The 17,398-nt window shown below is 40.1% G+C and overlaps 1 protein-coding gene across 2 annotated transcripts in view; it reads left to right on the top strand.

Moving 5' to 3' along the window:
• CSMD3 (CUB and Sushi multiple domains 3) overlaps window positions 1–17,398 on the top strand; it is a 1,168,516-nt gene that overhangs the window by 981,872 nt on the left and 169,246 nt on the right. For both annotated transcript variants that reach the window (XM_005287288.4, XM_008168301.4), the window contains 6 exons: window positions 545–663; window positions 3,870–3,939; window positions 4,386–4,502; window positions 8,058–8,267; window positions 11,444–11,632; window positions 15,850–16,027. In XM_005287288.4, the coding sequence (XP_005287345.2) occupies window positions 545–663; window positions 3,870–3,939; window positions 4,386–4,502; window positions 8,058–8,267; window positions 11,444–11,632; window positions 15,850–16,027 (883 nt within the window). The remainder of the gene's footprint in view (window positions 1–544; window positions 664–3,869; window positions 3,940–4,385; window positions 4,503–8,057; window positions 8,268–11,443; window positions 11,633–15,849; window positions 16,028–17,398) is intronic.

The following is a 17,398-nucleotide window of genomic DNA, read 5'->3' as shown; positions in this document are numbered from 1 at the left end:
GATGTTGAAAAATAGGAGTGTGTTTAGAGAGCTCAAAGAATGAACTGGTATCTAGAAAACACAGCTTACACTGAGAGACTTAAAGAGGTGAAACTATTATTTTATTGAAGAGGAGATTAAGAGATGACTTGATCAAGATCTATAAGTACTTACAAAAGGAGAAGATAACTGAGGATAGCACTCAATGTATTAGAAAAAGACAAAACAAGATCCAATAACTGGAAGTTGAAGCTAGACAAATTTAAATGGAAAACAAGTCACAAATTAACCAGTGGAACAGAGAACCAAGGGATGTGGCACATTCTCCATTGCTTGGAGATATAGATATGGATATAAAAGATATTTTCTAATTCATCCACAAGTATTTGGTCCTATGTAAGAATTATTACATAGGTTGGCAGAATTTTAACAGTGGGCTCCTGGACGCACCTGAGAGCCACCTCGCACTTGCCGATATGCAGCATCAGCCAATATGCAGAGCAGTTTATAACTGAAAACAGATGAAGTTTACACTCTAATTGCTAAACTTTTCAACTTTTCACAGCTATAGGTTTGGACTCTTGCCCCGAGCCACAGACCCCTAGCAATGGAATTAAAATTGGCGATAGATACATGGTTGGAGATGTGGTCTCTTTCCACTGTGATCAGGGATATTCCCTTCAGGTAGGTCAATTTTACAGTTTCAAAAATCTGTCTTTCACTTCTTCAATATTTTTATGTCCAAGTTATTCTATATCAACTCCACACTGAAAATGTCATCAAACTAGACTAGATTATGGTTTTGCAGGGCTGATAAATCTCTTTGTGTCAAATGTATGATCTACCACTATCCAACTGTCCTCCAAAAAGTGGGTATGTACTTGGGCGGCTAACCCAAGCCACTGCCTGTGCTCCCCTGGCTACACCGCTCTTTTTAGTGCACTAGCTTGAGCAGAGCTAGCACAGCTACATCTGTGTGAGCTGGGAATCACAATGCCAGCTCCAAGTGCAGATATAGCCTCTGCACTTGGATTTCCCCCTCATAGCCTAACTTTCCTCTGTTGAGGCAGGGGGTCCTTTACACCCTTAATGGTACAACAGGATTTTCCTCTTAATAATAAGCACAGTTACTAAGGTCTCTGTTGTCCAGTAAAGAAACTATTAGGAATCCTGTTCTATACTGGGCAGCCAGAGTGAGTTATATGGGATGACTAGTATGCCTAAGTTGACACCATGTGTATATATGGTTTCAATGTTTTCTATGTTTGCAGCTCATGAAGATTTAGAAATCCCAACCACAGTCAAATCTTTAACATAGATCTGTAAATCTTAAGGAGCAGAATCTGGTTCACTTTCTGGCTTTGGTTATGTAAGTGGTTGCCGTGGAGTTCCTTGCTCCCTCTGCTTAGCAACAGGAGGTAGCATGAATGACAGCAATAGAAAGTATAGGAGTACTTGTGGCACCTTAGAGACTAACACATTTATTAGAGCATAAGCTTTTGTGGGCTATAACCCACTTCTTCGGATGCATATAGAGTGAAACATATATTGAGGAGATATATATACACACATACAGAGAGCATGAACAGGTGGGAGTTGTCTTACCAACTCTGAGAGGCCAATTAAGTAGGAGAAAAAAAACTTTTGAAGTGATAATCAAGATGAGCCCATCAGGGGCTCATTCACCTGCACATCTACCAATGTGATATATGCCATCATGTGCCAGCAATGCCCCTCTGTCATGTACATTGGCCAAACCGGACAGTCTCTACACAAAAGAATTAACGGACACAAATCTGACATCAGGAATCATAATACTCAAAAACCAGTGGAAGAACACTTTAACCTGTCTGGCCATTCTATGACAGACCTGCGGGTGGCTATATTACAACAGAAAAACTTCAAAAACAGACTCCAAGGAGAGACTGCTGAGCTGGAATTGATATGCAAACTAGACACAATCAACTCAGGATTAAATAAGGACTGGGAATGGCTGAGCCATTACAAACATTGAATCTATCTCCCCTTGTAAGTATTCTCACACTTGCTTCTTATCAAACTGTCTGTACTGAGCTATCTTTATTATCACTTCAAAAGTTTTTTTTTCTCCTACTTAATTGGCCTCTCAGAGTTGGTAAGACAACTCCCACCTGTTCATGCTCTCTGTATGTGTGTGTGTAAATATATCTCCTCAATATATGTTTCACTCTATATGCATCCGAAGAAGTGGGTTGTAGCCCACGAAAGCTTATGCTCTAATAAATTTGTTAGTCTCTAAGGTGCCACAAGTACTCCTGTTCTTTTTGAGGATACAGACTAACACGGCTGCTACTCTGAAATAGAAAGTATGTACACTCAGGATGGCAGAGCTTTTGCAACAGGAATGTTTGTTTTCCCTCCTTGCCATTATATTCCTTGCTCATCCTCACTCAGTTCTGCAAACTGCTATTTGGGTTTGGGACTTCTGTTCTCATCCTTCCTCAACCCCTCCTCCCCCCACCAGCCTTGGGACCATCTGAATGCTGTGATTTCCCTGCCTTTCGAAATTAGCTGATGGGGTCTCTGCCTCTCCTAATGCTTTTCTTGCAGCTTCAACTGTAACCTTCTGGAGGTCTCCGTTTATTCTTTATGTTGCCTAGAAAAGGAAGGCAGCATGAGGATGATTGTAGGAGGCTGCCATTAAGGTGCAACACAACAATTATTTCTGTGTATTTTCACCTTTGTTTTATTTCATACAAAAATATTGGAGCATGAACAGATGAATCACACTGAACATGTGAAAAAAACCCCAAATGTTATAATTAACAGCATAGACCGTACAAACACACACACAAACAATCCCATTGGACTGTTTTGCCGTCACATACAGTATGATATTGTCACTTTGGTTTTGTGTCAACTCTGAGCTGATAGCATGCAGTAAGACAGAAATGTTTTCTTTCTCTACTAGGAGAGAAGATAAGTGGGCCACAGACTAATTAATAAATTGCCCTAAATTACTGTGTGTGGGCTTTACAAACATTCAGTTCCTATAGATACTGTAGGCTTTGAACTGCAATACAGCTTTAACAATATTAGCAGCTCATTTCAAATTAAGGTTGCACAAATAGTTCTAACAAGATCATCTTGAAATATACACTTGAAATATATAATTTTCCAGAAGAGCCCAGATGCATTATAGTTCTTTTAACTTTCTGTTTGATATCCTGTCCCAGACATTCATGATTACATAAGAGATGCTGAGCCAGATAGTGGCTGTCTCTGGGTGTGTCATGGAACCATCTTGATTTGGATTGTCTTGATATACCAAAGGAGGAACTTTAGAACATTTATGGCACATATTTTGTTGTAAAAGAGCACTACTTCTTAGAGAGAACAGTACTGTAACTCTAATGTTTTAATTTCTGGACACTTAAACAAACTTGTTTTTCTGTCAGGACTGGCTTAATCCTTTAGAAAACATTTTTCTTGACCTAAATGTAAATATCTTTGCCAAATCTGCTAAAACATCAGTATTGGAATACACTAATAATTAAACAATATTGAATTGCTTTAGTTAGATTTGGATCTTGAGTTTTTAACCTTTACAGTGTGATTCAGCTCATCAAAATGTTATGGCTAGTATCACAGAATTCAAGCCTGTATTCTTAGTACCAGCAATAAAATTATAAACCATGGAGCCATTTGGTAAAGGGGTGGATAGTCACACAAGTAAGGGTTACATGTTCCGGTAAAGTACAAACTACAAAATAAGAATAGAGGTAAAACTTTTTATAAGCTCTTCCTTTTTATTCATATTGATGTTGTCAAGAAATATCACTGCATGTTATTTTAAGTAGTGTACTGTATTTGTAAAATGCATTAATATATGTCTTGTCTTGTCATTGTAGGGACATTCACATATTACCTGTATGCCTGGACCAGTGAGAAGATGGAATTACCCTATTCCAATATGTTTAGGTATGTTTATTGTATATAAAATTTGCTTCTTCAGTTTGCCAGACTGAAAATTATGCAAGACTTGGAGATAAAGGGTGTTTGATTATGGAATACACATCCAATGGAGATCAGGCCAATCTGTAGTCAGAGTGCACTGTGAAACTGTTCTCTTTGCAAAGCTTTCCCACAATAGTCAAATATGTGGAAGAAAGGAGGAAATATGTCCCAAGTAGAACCTCCTCTACAGGGAAGGGAAAAGAGCAGAAGACTTATCAATTTCTCCAGGGCCCTCTTTAGGGAGAGCTAATGTATCTATTAGATACTATACTGGTGAGTTCTACAGAAAACTATAAAAGAAAGAAAGAAAGAAAGAAAGAAAGAAAGAAAGAAAGAAAGAAAGTGTGATGTGATTAAAATTGAAATCTCACCTGTAACTACCATCTACAAGTATCTCCCTCATTTTGCAGCACAATGTGGTGGTGCTATGTCTGACTTCAGTGGAGTGATTCTTAGCCCTGGGTTTCCTGGAAACTATCCCAGCAGTTTAGATTGCACATGGACAATAAAGCTACCTATTGGGTTTGGTATGTATCCTTTCAAGAATTATCTTGTCTCTTGTGTTTATAGCTCGAAAATACTTAACAATTTTTTAAAATATTTTATATATTTATATTGCCCCACAGATTTCTGTCAGTAGATTTAAAATACATTTTAAAGATTAGCAGTGTCATAAAACTGAGAATCAGGTTATAGGGCTTGTGCATAAAGAAAACAATGATAAAATTTCCCCAAAACTACTGTCAATTGCTTGTATCTGCTTTTAAATATATGACTAGTTTACTATTTTTAAAGTTTACCCCATCCTTAGTCATTTTATATTTATAGTATGTATGTTATTTTATGCACATAGTACACCGAATAATGAATAAATAAAGCTAGAAACAAAACTGTATGAAATAAAAAATACTGAAAAAAGTTTAGCACTAAATTAATTCTTCAGCACACTTTCTGCACTTATGTTCAGTGTTACAAAACCGACTCACTGTGACAGATATGCATCTACGTTGGTGCCCAGCAACCTTTTACTTCTAAGAATGGATCTGCAAAAATTGGTGTTAAACGGATGCCAATTAATTATCCGGTAAATTATAGACTTCTGGTGAGAGAATTCTTCTCCCTTCCCTGTCATGGGATGCATGAGCAAGGCAGAGTACGGAGTTGAACCTAGGCCTCCTACAGTCAAGGTGACTGCCCTCACCACCTGCCTATTTTGGTTTCTTGTGCCCAAAATTTCTTTTTGCCTTTTTTTTTTAATCCATAAGTGCTCAATTTTGTCCCAGTGCTAAATGGGAAACATTTTGAAATCTTGAAATGTTTTGTGGGACACGAAAACTATTTCCTACATCATTCTATATATTCAAGAATATTAAACTTAACATAATTCTTCCTGAACGAAATGCATCTTTGGGGCCTGGGCACACGTTATTTTCGGCTATATGATAGACCTATCCAAATAAAATAATTTGAGAACAATTTTTCCCCCAGAAAATATCAGAAAACAGTGCCGGTCATCCATATTATTCATTGTCTATTGTTGTCCCTTTGCTGTGATTTCATATTAATGAGTTAAGAGCCATTTCACCTTTAAAAATACACTTGGTATGTTGTATACAAATGGTTTCTAATTAATATATTTGAAGATTACTGACACAGAAACACACACATGCAAAAGAACATCATTAAGGTTGTAAAGTCAAGCACTCAAAAGTTAGGAAATTCCAGAATTAAGGATGCCACTTGTGCATTATGCATACGTTTTAAGATTCAGTCTTTAAATTACATGTCCACATACTATTTTTTTTTTCTACAGCACCCCTGCCATTCAATAGGACTTAAGCATCCGATTAAGTGCTTTTTGAATAACGGTACTTTCCTGAGTTGGAATTTTGGGTTACAGGCTTTTTTAATTTTCAAATAATCTTTATCTTAATCACTGTTTGTGTGATAAGGTACTAAAAACAAAGGGCACTTAATTTACAGTTATTTTCAATTATTATTAATTAAATGTGAATATCCAGTCATGGCTGATTTGCAATTGATTTAAATGGATTTTTCATTTGATATTTTGCTATTTTTTCTGAGATTTTTGGCCTGATTATATTTTAAAAAATGTTTGTTGTGCCATTGTATGCCTAATTCAGGGGAGGCTAATAAACGAATGGATCAGTTAATGGAGGGTGTTCAAAGTATAAAGGTCCATTGAAAAAATATAAAGACATTCGTGAGGCAAACAAGCACAATATTGAGTCAAAATGAAAGGGTGACAGAATTTCAATTAAAGCGGACAAGTAGGGAGGACGGCAATGGTTTTTAAAAGGACTTGAAGGAAATGGCAAAAAGTTTGAACTTGATATAGTGGAAGAGAGCCCCAGTGGAGTAATTAAAAGAGAAGGGGGCCATTGTGACTTGAGTGACAGGCAACAAAGATGATTTCAGAGCTGCCATTTGCATAGAGTGGAAGGGTGAGCGTGGAATATGAGAGTCAAGGAGGCTAGAGGGGAGGAAATGGCACTTATCAAGCACTCATCCATGATTATGAGGCATTTGAAGTTTTAGGTCTGTGAACTGAAATAAATTACCAACTCTAGAAATGTTACAGAACAAGAAAGGGGCAAGGTTTGGACACAGCCTGGTTGAATTTATGAGTTTATGAGCCTGAATGACTGGATGGAAGGTGGTTTTGCCAACAGCAACAGAGAATGGGGGAAATGGATGTTATTTTAGAGGGAAAAAACAGGGGGGTTAGTTTTAGTCATGTTAACCTAAACTTGGAAGGATGGCAGAACCAAAGAAGGAAAGAACAAATTTATAATGGAAGAAGTCTATATGTTGTTATGAGATTTTCTCCAAAGCAAATACAGCATAGGTACAGAGGCAGAAGTAATTGTAATTAAATCATGTACTAAATTTGTTCCTATAGAATATAAATGTTACATGACTCAGAAAACTATTCACAAGGCTTGCATTGTATCCGGAAAGAAATCTCTAGAGGTTGCAGTGACCAATACTATTTAAATATTAAGATTTACATAGTTACAAAATTATTAATGATTATTCAATAATTATATTGGCATTATATGTAATTGAACATTATATGAAATCATGATGATTGTCTTTGCCAGAACCACCAAAGGGGCTCAATCATCTTTGTAATGAAAGCACTGCATTATCATTGTACAGTGGCATTAAATCACTTCAGACAAAATAGAAAGGCTGCTTTATTGTACCTTATTCGGAACAACATAAAAAGGGAAAATGTTTAACGGGTCCAGTATCCTCTATTTTGGTTGAGCAGTTCCTCCTCCCGCTGTCCCCTAATAATTGTAACAAATCATATGGAGGAGATAGATAATCTGCAACTCATCTCGTAAACTCTTTTGTTGTTCCTCATTGAATCAAAGATGCAGAAATGTCTCATTATTTACAAGAGCATCCTTCAGCACAGTGTATGGGGAATTAAATATAGGAACTGCATTTCTAATTCCTACTGTGAAGTGCTGAAAAATGTATCCCATAATGCTAGAGTACACCCTTTTTTGAACGACTGAAATAAATTATGTATATGGTATTTATTGATTTGTACCTAGTCCCCCCTATAAAAAAATCAAAGCACTCTGAAGTATATTATTTAGAGATCACTTTAACTACCATTGAAATGAATATTTTTCTTGGATGATGGAACACAACTGAAATGAAAGCTACAATTGAGTTTATTAGACTGTAATTACCAAAAGTGAAATTTGGCAAAGATATTAGGACTAAAATCCTTAGTTTTACAAAACATGCCATGGAATCTTTAATTACCTCAAAGGTCCAGTCCTTGGTTTGTATGTCTTTGGGGAGACAGCACTTTCAACATCAGTATTCTTTCTCTTGCTGGGACATTAGGTTTAGTAATTACTGTATGAAGAGGAAAGACTGTTTTGTACTGAGTAACCAACATGACATCCTGCAGTATAATTGTAATTGTTTAATACCACCAATACATTAATTTCTAATGTCCATCTGTATATAATTTACATAATTGATCTTTATTCATTGGATACCAAATGCTTTTGTTTGCCCATATTGTTTTTCAGGTGTGCATTTGCAATTCGTAAATTTCTCAACAGAGACAATACATGATTACTTAGAAGTAAGAAGTGGATCTACAGAAACTAGTACTGTTATTGGGAGACTTAGTGGTCCTCAGTTACCAGCTTCTCTGTTTAGTACAACTCATGAAACCAGCTTATATTTTCACAGTGACTACTCACAGAACAAACAAGGGTTTCATATTATATACCAAGGTGAGTGATTCGATACACTTATGTGTGAACAAGCTGATTGTTATAGCTATTTTTTCATTGTTAGAAAATAAATATGAAGGCTTATTCTGGAAAAGATTTGTGCATGATTCAAAAACAAAGTGTTATGCGCAATTTAATAAATGTGGCAATGTGGTGTGATGCAGAGGCTACTTAACAATTCAGAGCAAGTAATCATTCATGGGAAAAAATGAAGATGAGTACTATATACATTTAAAATACAGTGGGACTGTATGAAGACTAATAACTGCCTGTGTTGGAAGTGGACAGTACATTGTAGATCATATTCCTACTCCTTTAAAAATAAGGTGTAGGATATTTAACAGTAAAATGGGCCTTAATATCATTGTCTGGCTATGCCAGAAGAAGGACAGGAGACACTGGATGTTGTTTAATTAGGCCATAACGTTATTCCTAAATATCAGGGTGTACATGGCGGATAAAAGTGTGGGGTGCAGGTAATTCTATAATCATTTACATATACCGGGGGAGGGAGAGACTGCTGACAGTCCTCCCTGTTTACCCATCTTGGTCCCCAGGCAATCCATAGCTGGGGACCAGTCACCCCCCCCCCAAATCAAATGAGGGTTGAGGGGAGTAAGAAAGGAAAAAAGGAGTACCAGTCATAGGAGACCTGAACTCTCACTATTTCTCCTCCTTTAAAGAGTACCTCGTATAAATCTTTTACCAATCCATTTTATCTGACCACGGTATCCCTTCCCTACAGGGTACCTGCCCCATACTCACATAATGAGTTGCAACATTGTAGTCTAACCCCCATTTCATATATGCCCCAAACCAGCTGTGGGAAAGGCAAAAAACCTCCACCTTGCCTTCCCAGACCCCCAAGAAAGCAGCATAAGAACATAAGCATGGCCATACTGGGTCTGACCAATGGTCCATCAAGCCTAGTATCCTGTCTTCCGACAGTGGCTGATGCCAGATACTTCAGAGGGAATGAACAGAACAGGGCAATTTATTGAGAGATCCATCCCTTATTGCCCAGTCCCAGCTTCTGGAAGTCGGATGTTTATGGATACCCAGGGCCCAGTCCTATGTAACATATTCATAGACAATCTGGAAAAAGGGGTAAACAGTTAGGTGGCAAAATTTGCAGATGATACAAAACTACTCAAGATAGTTAAGTCCTAAGCAGACTGCAAAGAGCTACAAAGGGATCTCACAAAACTGGGTGACTGGGCAACAAAATGGCAGATGAAATGTAATGTTGATAAATGCAAAGTAATGCACATTGGAAAACATAATCCTAACTATATATATACAATGATGGGGTCTAAATTAGCTGTTACTACTCAAGAAAGATCTTGGAGTCATTGTGGATAGTTCTCTGAAATCATCCACTCAATGTGCAGTGGCAGTCAAAAAAGTGAACAGAATGTTGGGAATCATCAAGAAAGGGATAGATAATAAGACAGAAAATATTATTTTGCCTCTATATAAATCCATGGTATGCCCACACCTTGAATACTGCGTGCAGATGTGGTCACCCCATCTCAAAAAAGCTAGAAAATGGTCCCCATTGCTTAATGTGCAGTGAGGTCATTCTGGGACATTGGTTTGGTATAGACTAAGAGGGAACAAAGCCATACAGTGAATCACCACATCCACCTTCTGCAGCAGCCTGTGATTTCTTTGGAAAACTCCTGCACAAGTACTAAGCAGACCAGCCCTGTAGAGGTTGTGAAGACTGATAAAAACGAAGTCGTTGGTGAGATAGCCACAGGATCATTCTGAAGGAATTGGATCAGCACTCTTGTTCAAAGAAAAGGCCTACGAATTTAAAAACAATAACCATTTTCATGGTATGGCTTATGTGAGATACATGAGCTATCCACTTTCTGAGTTGGAAAAGATCCAGACTAAACAGAATACCCCATGTTATTATAGAAACCACCCTGCAGTAAAGCTTCTTAGAAAATGTTAGAATGACAAGAATCACACCCCATAATCCAAATCTTGAAGTATCTTCTAACATGTTCCTAACTCCATGTTTAGGCAAATTCTAGTTGGCTTCTTTGGGAATCTAGATTTAGTGCTATATGAACAAAATAATATGCCATTTGCCAAGGAGCACTGTGAGATCTATGCACCACAAAAGCATGATAAAATGCTAAATAAGGGTAGATTATTATTATTTATTAATCAGAGCTACATCTATTAAATATATATTGGAAGAGACACTGCATGTGTAATGAAATTGCTCTTAATGCTTTAAACATTTTAGAGAGATATTGATACTCACCTATATATAGGGGTCCAATCAATGGTCTCCAAATTATGGTCTCCAAATTGTCCAGATTCGGTGGAACACCTCTTTCCTCAACAATTCTACAATACAAGGCAGAGGAGGTCTGGGTATTTCATGACTTCTTGAAAAAGGCCACCTGAAATTGTGAAATAGGTTTATACTCTTTACACTTTCACCAGTAAATCTATGATGTTAAAACTCAGTGCTGGGATCTTTTAGACTTTTAGATTTGCTAGGGGAAAAAAGAGTAGAGAGGAAGATAAGTAGCCTTAATGTCAGCTGTTCTCTTTCAGCATATGTAATGCATTGGGCAGCAGTGTGGCCTAACTTTGCATAGGTTCATGGGGAGAGGGCATAAGGAGCATATTCTGTCACTCTTTTCTCCTCCTGAACAGGAGCTGGACAAAACTGCAGTTCTTGTGCTTTCTAAAGTGCAAGAATATCTCCCATTAGTGCATCGGTCGGGGCAATACACTCCAAAATATGCAAACCCATGGTAAACTGTTGCTTTTTTGCACGTACCAGCAAAAGGGAGAGGTCACTGAACACCTCAAGGCATGTAGCAGTGACTGCTTCCTGTGTGAACGAATGAACTCCAGATGGTGTTGTGTGATTACTTCCTACCACCCTGGCCAGGGTATAGCTCCACAATCCCTCCCACTCCCATGCAGATCAGATGGTCTTTGATTATTACTGTGTCATAAAGTGACTAAATGACTGCAAGGCTTTATATTCTTCTTCCTTTGGTGGAATCGGAGAGAAGAGCAAGGACTTTTCTTTTGTCACCCAAAATGTGAAGCTTCTAATACTAAAGCATTAAAATACAGATCAGAACTGATATTACATTTTAGGACTATTTTTAAAAAAAATATATTATTATTTATTTCAGCTTATCAGTTGCAAAGCTGTCCTGACCCTCGGCCATTCCGTAATGGTTTTGTGATTGGAAATGACTTTACTGTAGGACAAACAATTTCATTTGAGTGTTTTCCTGGGTACACCTTAATTGGAAATTCAGCACTGACTTGTCTACATGGAGTCAGTCGTAATTGGAACCATCCTCTCCCCAGGTGTGAAGGTATGTATTGTGTAAAGATATGCCATCCCATATTCCCCTTCCCTTTACTTCATCAAATCAAACCTCTCTTACTGTTTAATAATTTGTTGTCTGTCTATAGGCTGGACTGAAAAGCCTTACTTTACTTATTACTACTGCCACAGACAGCTCCTTGAGATTTCTCTTTGAGCTCAATTGGTAGAGTCCTGTGTTTTTAGAGCAGAAAGTAGTTGCAGAGAAGAGCTGGTTGGAATTGGGCTGTTTTGTCAAAACCAAAACATTGCATGGAGATGTATCAGTTTCCACAACATTTTGTTGGAGAGAGTCCGTAACTAGGTGGCTAGATTACTGGGCTGGAATTTGGAAGACCTAGGGTTAAGTCTCTGCTCTGCCTGATTTGAAATGAAAAACTCTGCTCTGAATAAGGCTAATCAGGGATTTGAACCTGAGTCAGACACACATATGGTTTTGTTTTCTTTCTGCAACAGAAGAAAAATGATAAATTTAGAAACCTTAAAAAGATGTTGCAAAACAGAATTGTCCTCCTCTGGTCTGCTCTGTGAGTTTATTTTGCCATGCCACTTAAATTGTTTGGAATTTGACGACGTAGAGATAGAAAGATATCCAGGTTAGCTTTACTTGTGGACTCACATATGCAGTGAGCAGCTGCAAAGGATTTTGATTTGAGTGAGATTTTCCTGCATTTGAGCCCAAAAGGAAATAGAATGGCTATGCTGCTTACAGAAGGTTTTTCTGCATCTATTTCTGCGGTGAAAAACGTTTCCTGATGAGACCAGGTAAAAGGACACCAGGCCGACTGTGTCAGCTAGGTTTCTGTGATGCAGATGAGGTTTGGTGACTAGCTGGCAATAGGATAATGGAGAAAAAAAGACTTATTGACCACAGATTGGGACCCTCGGCCCACACCGCTTCCCGCAGCCCCCATTGGCCTGGAACGGCAAACCACAGCCAGTGGAAGCTGTGATCGTCTGAACTTGTGGACGCTGCAGGTAAACAAACTGTCCCGGCCCATCCGGAAGCTTTCCCTGACGGGCCGCGTGCCAAAGGTTGCCAATCCCTGATCTAATGTACTAGATAACTAGGGAATGGCAACATGGCTCAACTTGCAGAGGAATTGCATCTGTTCATTTTTTGTGCAAGCATCTGAAGTAGTATCTTTATTAAGTGTGTTAACATTTTGCTATGTCATGATTGTTTTTTTTTTAAAGATAATTAGGTATCTTCTACTTGCATTTGTTTTTATTTGAGATTAAAGTTCTCCAAAGCATGAAAATCAAGTTGGTATTGTTTGTTTTGTTTTGTTTTTCTTGTATGCTTAACTGGAGAGGAGAACACTTTTTAAAATTTTTAACAATATTTAATGTAATATATTTGTTTTAACATACTATAGATTTATGACTTATCAAATAATGCCTGCCTCTTTGAGGCAAACAACCTGAATCAGATCTCAATAAAGAGGTGTTTTGGGTTTTTTAAATCATTTTTGTTTCCATGCCTGAAGAGGAGGAAAAAATAATTCACTGTCATTTCTTTGAGATTCTGCTTTTCTAAGATATTTGATTCTGATAAAGCCCTTCTAAATTCCAGTTGTTGTTCTTTGTCCTAGCATAGTTAAGACATTGTCCCAAATCCTTTGCTTGCTTCTGTGGACACATTACATGTAAAAGCAGCAGAAATGCAATGTGTCCACTGTGTGGCTTGCTTGGGCTGTGGAGAATCTAGACATAGATCTCCATATAGCCCTGCATGCCAAGTAGAATGCTGAAAGTCTCCATGCTGCAACATTAAAGATGATGTGGGCGTATACAGGTAAACTCATACACATAGCAATCCCCTTAGGACAGTAGTGTTACACTCCTCCATACCCTGCCGCAGCTGGTCACATTTAGGTTGAAGGCCCTTAAGCATGTTTTGGGACTAATGATTCTTTGCCTCAGCCCCACTATTCTTCAGGAAATTTACTCTGAATTAAGCGTACTTATGTGGGCTTTGCTTTGTTTCCCAGGATTTGGCCTGATTATTACTACTTTGGATTCTATGCCATAATCCCTCAATGTTGTCTATAGAGAAATAGGAAAAACTAGAGAGAAAAAGTATGAAGGAAAAAGTTCAGCAGTCTAAATATATTATGTAATGCATATATATAACTAAAAACTTTAGAGCCAGAGGCGCACTGGATGAAGGGTTGAGGGGGTACACTTTGTCAGGAAACTGTAGGAATGTAGGAAGAATTCTTGCTTACTTAGCCAGAACCACTCTTGGGAAATGCAAAATTGCTTTCCTTCTTGTTCTGCATTGCATACTTTCTACTCTTTCTCTCCCTCCACACTCACACCAAACCAGTTCCACCTATCCATCATCATCCTCAATCAGGTCCGGCTCTAGGCACGAGCGCTGCAAGCATGTGCTTGGGGTGGCACTTTCCAAGGGGCAGCACTCTGGCACCCCCCCTTTTTTTTGTTTTTTGCTTGGGGTGGCAAAAAGCTAGGAGCCAGCCCTGGCCAGAGCCCGGCCGCTGGAGAGCCAGAGCATCGTCCCCTGGAGCCAAGCCCGGGCTGCGGCAGCAAGAGGGGCTCCCGGAGTGTGTGAGGAGCCGGGGACAGAGGGAAGCAGGGCCCGGGATGCAGGGAGGGAAGAGGGGTCCTGCTGCCACCACCGCTGCTGCTACCACTGCTGCCCTGAGTCTCCCAAGGGCGGCGTAGCATTTCCCCGCCCGAGTAGGCCGGGCAGGGCGCTGCCGGGCTGGGCAGGGGGCGCGGATCCTGGCTCGTGCACTGTTGGGGTGAGTGGCTGGGCTGCCCGAGCTCCCAGGGAGCTGCCCCCGGACCCAGCCCACCGCGCACCTCCCCCGCCTCAGCCCCGGGCTGCTTGCCCCGGGCTCCCACAGTGCCAGGGGCAGGGAGAGGCAGAGCCTGGCTCCGAGCAGGACAGCGGGGAATAATGCCCCGCCGGGGGACCCCCACGGCTCGGGCACCTGGGGGTCAGTGTCTGTCCTCTCGGCTCTGCCTGCACGGGCTAGGGAAGCAACTGTCAGCCCCTGCCCCTCTCAGTCCTTGCTCCCCCCATCCAACTCGCAGCCTCTTCACTGGTACCTCCCCCCATCGCTCCTTCGCTGTACCCCTTCCCCTTGTACTCTCCCCTCACCCGCACCTCTCCCCTTGTATCCTCCCCCAGCCCTCTCCTCCCGCACCTCCCCCTTCCCCTGCTCCTCTTCTCCCGCAATCCTCCTGATACCCCTCTCCTTCTCCACCTTCCTCTGCGAGTACATCACACCCTGCTTCTGTGCCAGTGTAGAGTCCCCAAGCACCCTCACACCTGCTCCTTTGCCGGAACCCTCTTAACTAGATCCCCATTTCTTTCCAGGTACAAGGTTTGAGGGTTAGTCCCTATGCCTTCCATGTGCATTTTGGAGCACTAAAGACGGGGTGATGGGGGAGGGGGCGAAATTTATACTAAAGTGAAATAAAAATAGGAGAAATGGTTTGATCCCCACTGCAAGTGTAAACAGGGATTGCTGTGCTGAATGAGGAGGTCACGTTTGGTGTGGGGGGGGAGCCCAGGGATGGGGCAGCAGGGGATGCGGGTCGGGGGGAAGAGAGAACCCAGGGCTGGGGCGGCAGGAGGTGTGGGTGGGGGAGGGGGAGAGCTCAGGGCTGGGGTGGGGTGCAGCCAAAAATGTTTTTGCTTGGGGCGGCAAAAAACCTAGAGCCGGCCCTGTCACCCAATGCATTTTGTGTAGCTATCCCCTGAGGACACAATGTGGGAGCAATTCCTGCACTCCCTATGTAACTGTCCCTGGCCTCTACACAGGGCCACAAAGAAGAAGGTAATTGCACTGTTTTCCTCATCTTGTGCATCCACACATGGGGTGGATGCGGTCAGGTAGAATTTAGCCTATTATCTAATTATCTAAAAATGGATTCGGGAGCCAGTCTTCAAGCCTTCTCTTAGTCAGGACTACTATGTTGTTTTTTTCTGGGAGATTCAACTGAGTAAGGACTTCAGAATTGGGCCTCTTGCTGTTTGTAGCTTTTACGTTTCTCATATCCAGCTGACGTTCTTTAGTTTTCCATAACACAGTTCAACTATGCACATGCTCAATGTATTCACAAATAAGGATTTCACACCCTCTAAAAAGAATGCAAAAGTTATTGACTGCTCCTGCAGTGAAAATAAATGTGGTTGTTGTTGTTGTTGTTGTTTTGTTTGTTTTTAAGCTCTCTGTGGAGGAAATATAACTGCAATGAATGGCACCATATATTCTCCTGGATACCCTGATGAGTACCCAAACTTTCAGGACTGCTTTTGGCTTGTCCGAGTACCACCTGGTAATGGAATCTATATCAATTTTACTGTTCTTCAAACAGAGCCAATATATGATTTCATAACTGTATGGTAAGTAGACACAATTATTGATTTATACTACTACATGTGAGAGTGTAACAAGTCAGAGATTAAAAGTAACATTTTGGTTATGTGTCATAGATCTCTGCTTAATGTCTGAATTCTGTTTAGTGACAGTGATGGATTTGCAAGACTAAACCAATGATAAAATGGGCATATTATATTTTCATTCATGAAGTACCTAAATAGGGATAAAATAAATTTCAGGAATGAAGGCAATCCTGTTCCCATTGAAGTCAAGTCAAAATTTCTATTGGCATCAATGTTATAGGATCCGTAGTTTGATATTTTACTTGTTGGGAGAGATTAGTCAAGTTATAAAGCATTACATGTAAAGAGGACTCTCACTTATTGACTTAGCCCAAGCACAACGTGAATGAGGCAATATCTTTTATTCGACCAAAGCTGGAGGTGGGCAGGTTAGTGGGTTATAGATGGTTGTAATAAGCCACCAATACAGTGTCTCTATTCAGTCCATGATTTTTACTATCTAGCAAAGTTATGAATTTAACCTCTCAGACTCATCTTCTGAAATTGTTGTGCAGGTTTCCTTTGAGAAAGAGGAATGATAGGTCAGATATAGAGTGATTGCTTTGTGAAAAGTGTTCACCCACAAGTGATATGCTGGTTTTGTCTGTATGAGTTCATTTGAGAGCATAGTGATTGTCTCATTTGTTTTCCAAATAGCTGTTTTTGGGGTAATTAATGGTGTGTGGCTGGGGAGGTTGATCATTATATAGTGGATATATGTCTGTAGGTTTTGCATCTATTATGGCAGGGACTGATGATGCATATTGTTGGCGTGTCCTGGTCTATGGGGAGCTTGCTTCTGATGATGAGATGGCAAAGATGAGGGGATTCTTTGAAGAACAAAATAGGGGATTCAGGAAAGATTCCTTTCAGTATGGGTTACAAGTATGGGTTGAAATTGTTTAATGGTAGTCCATGTGGGTTCTAGTGTGGGGTGGTAGGTGACAACTAGGGGTGTGTAGTCAGAAGGGGGTTCATTTCTATGTTGAAGCAGGTTTTCCCAGAGGACTTGGGTGGTCCATTCCATGACGCAATCTGCAACTTTGTTGGAGTGTGCTTGTTTGTTGAATTAAGCTGTATATCCTGGACTTTCTCCTCAAAGCATATTCTGTGACATCAGAGTGCCCGGCTGTAGATAATAAATTTATTGGTGCGTTTGGGGTGATTACTGGATCTGTGAAGGTATGTGTGGTGATCCGTGGGTTCTATTGCTGAAGCTGACTGTGCTGTTCGGGAAACTGATGCTGGGAGTGTTCTAGAAAAAAATGTAATGGAAGGATAATTGTTGTTGAAGTTGTGGTGGAAATCTAAGAAAGAGTTTAGGTCATCTGT

Source organism: Chrysemys picta, chromosome 2 (assembly GCF_011386835.1).
Source record: "Chrysemys picta bellii isolate R12L10 chromosome 2, ASM1138683v2, whole genome shotgun sequence".
NCBI classification, from domain to species: Eukaryota; Metazoa; Chordata; order Testudines; family Emydidae; genus Chrysemys; species Chrysemys picta.
Note: the sequence above shows the minus strand (reverse complement) of the source record. Positions and strands in the feature narration are given on the sequence as shown.